General features: G+C 27.2%; 1 protein-coding gene across 1 annotated transcript in view; it reads left to right on the forward strand.

The window, feature by feature from the left end:
• The window catches only part of LOC117176754 (microtubule-associated proteins 1A/1B light chain 3B-like), a 9,603-nt gene that overhangs the window by 1,342 nt on the left and 6,123 nt on the right, over positions 1-2,138 (forward strand). Inside the window, exon 2 of the mRNA XM_033367033.1 lies at positions 1,744-1,906. Coding sequence (XP_033222924.1) covers positions 1,744-1,906 — 163 coding nt within the window. The remainder of the gene's footprint in view (positions 1-1,743; positions 1,907-2,138) is intronic.

Consider the following 2,138-nt stretch of genomic DNA (forward strand, 5'->3'; position numbering starts at 1 on the left):
TTGGTTAAAGAAGGGGACTGTTGGAAGTAGAAAGTTCAAAGATAATTATGGCAAAATAAAAAAATAAAATCTTCAAATATTTTAAATATCACTAATCATATTATAACTTTCTAATTTCGTACCACATTCACCTTTATTGACCCTAAATAGTTAATATGATTGTTTATCATTTTCGATAAAATAGATAAAATTTCTTTCATTTGTGTTAAATATTGTAGTTAAATTTTTAAGAACCCACTTATTTGGCATATTCAAATAAATTCAAATGACCTCTTAAAAGTGACCTACTCTTTCACAGCTTCCCCTCAATAAAAATTTGTCTAGAATTATTATCTAGCCATATTTAATGTGAAAACCATAGTTTTGCTCTTTTAAAAAACACTTAGTTAATAAATTAAACTGAATCCGTTCCAAATCAGACAGGTTTTTTACGCTTGAATTCGCAGAATCTCTCAGCGATGAAATATGTAATTTTTTAGAGGAAATTAGGCGATAGAAAACTTTGCAAAAATGTGAAAAAATTAAAAAATGTGGGTTTTTCCAGATTTTAAACATATTTTTTCTTATAGCATTTTTAAAACATGAAAAACGTATTTTCTGGAAAATCCCAACTTTTTTATTCTTTTAAATATTTCTGATAAGTTTATGCTAATAGAAGATAGACATCGTATTGCCTTTTTGCGGGCTAAACCATTTTTGAGGCCGGGAGAATTTTTTCCCCTAAAAATGTAATTTTTGAATTTATCGCAATGAAAGATTTTACAATAGAATAAGATGTTCATAGAACTTTTTCAGGCGTACAAACTTTTATCTTAACATTTTTTTTATGTCTGTCATTGTTCGCGAGAAAAAGTAGAAAATTCGATTGTTAGAAAAAAATATCTTTTGGATATGAAAGTTATTTATCCAGTCTAAAACTTACAAAATATCTTCCTTATCAAAGTATAAATAAAAAATAGCAAAAAATGTAAGGTTGGGTTTGTTAAAAAAATGTACTTTTAATTTTTTTCAGAAAGAAGAAAAATAAAACGATAAATATGTCAATTAAGTAAAAAATTATAGAGGTTTAAGAAAAGTTAGGTTTTTTTGAAAAAAGCAAAAAATTCAAATATGTATAACTTCTTACAATTTTTTTATTTTTAAATCGAAAAAATACGTATCACCTAATTTCCTCATTTGAAACGGGTGCATTTGTTAGTTTATTTAATTTTACCAAATATTAGAGTCCAAGCTAAAATGAATGATTAAAATATTTTAAACTGCAGCTGATTCAATAAACAAAATTAGAGGTATCATTTTAGCGATAAAAATGTGGGACGACGAATCATTATCTCTAAAATCTCTACAGCTGGTTTTTATTACGCAAGGAGTCGATGTAATGAAGACTAATTAGTGTGATTGATTTGTGTTAATTAATTTGTAAGTCAATCATTCAGGCTAAAGAATCATACAACATTTTACTTTTTTAAATTAGAAAATAATTTAGATTTAATCCATTAAGTTGAATTTTAATCATTATTGGCGACATCTGAAGAACAATAAAATATCAATAATTATTGTGGGAATTTATCTAGTATGCATCTTTTTGTTTAAATTTTCTTATATATGTAAAATAAATTAGAAACAAATTATAGATTGTAGCTATCATAATATGAAGAGTTAAAAAATTTGTATTTCAATTTTTAAAAACTAATATATGTGGAAATTATTATTGTATAATTTAATGTCTTTCTTTTTGTTTAGCTCAAAGAGTGGCAGACGTCGATCTCATTAGGAAACAGCATCCAAATAAAGTTCCTATAATTGTGGAACGATATTATGGAGAAAAGCAGTTACCGCTGCTCGACAAATCAAAATTCTTAGTTCCTGATCACCTTCCAGTAGCAGAGCTTATTAAAATTATCAGGTAAATTTAATTACACACTGGAGTACATAGGGTGGGGCCTAGACAATTTTTCAGAGGGGATGATTGACAACGTATATATATATGTGGAAGCGGTTGAGAGATACCCACAGTCATCGCAGATCAGACCACGGTCCATGCTAATGTCAAAGATATTCTGACATCATTCAACTTAGTTTTGACGCAATAATATTTCCTTAAAAATAGTCTGCATACCAAAGTGCTTTAAAATACC

The sequence above is a fragment of the Belonocnema kinseyi genome, chromosome 7 (genome assembly GCF_010883055.1).
Source record: "Belonocnema kinseyi isolate 2016_QV_RU_SX_M_011 chromosome 7, B_treatae_v1, whole genome shotgun sequence".
Classification (NCBI taxonomy): domain Eukaryota; kingdom Metazoa; phylum Arthropoda; class Insecta; order Hymenoptera; family Cynipidae; genus Belonocnema; species Belonocnema kinseyi.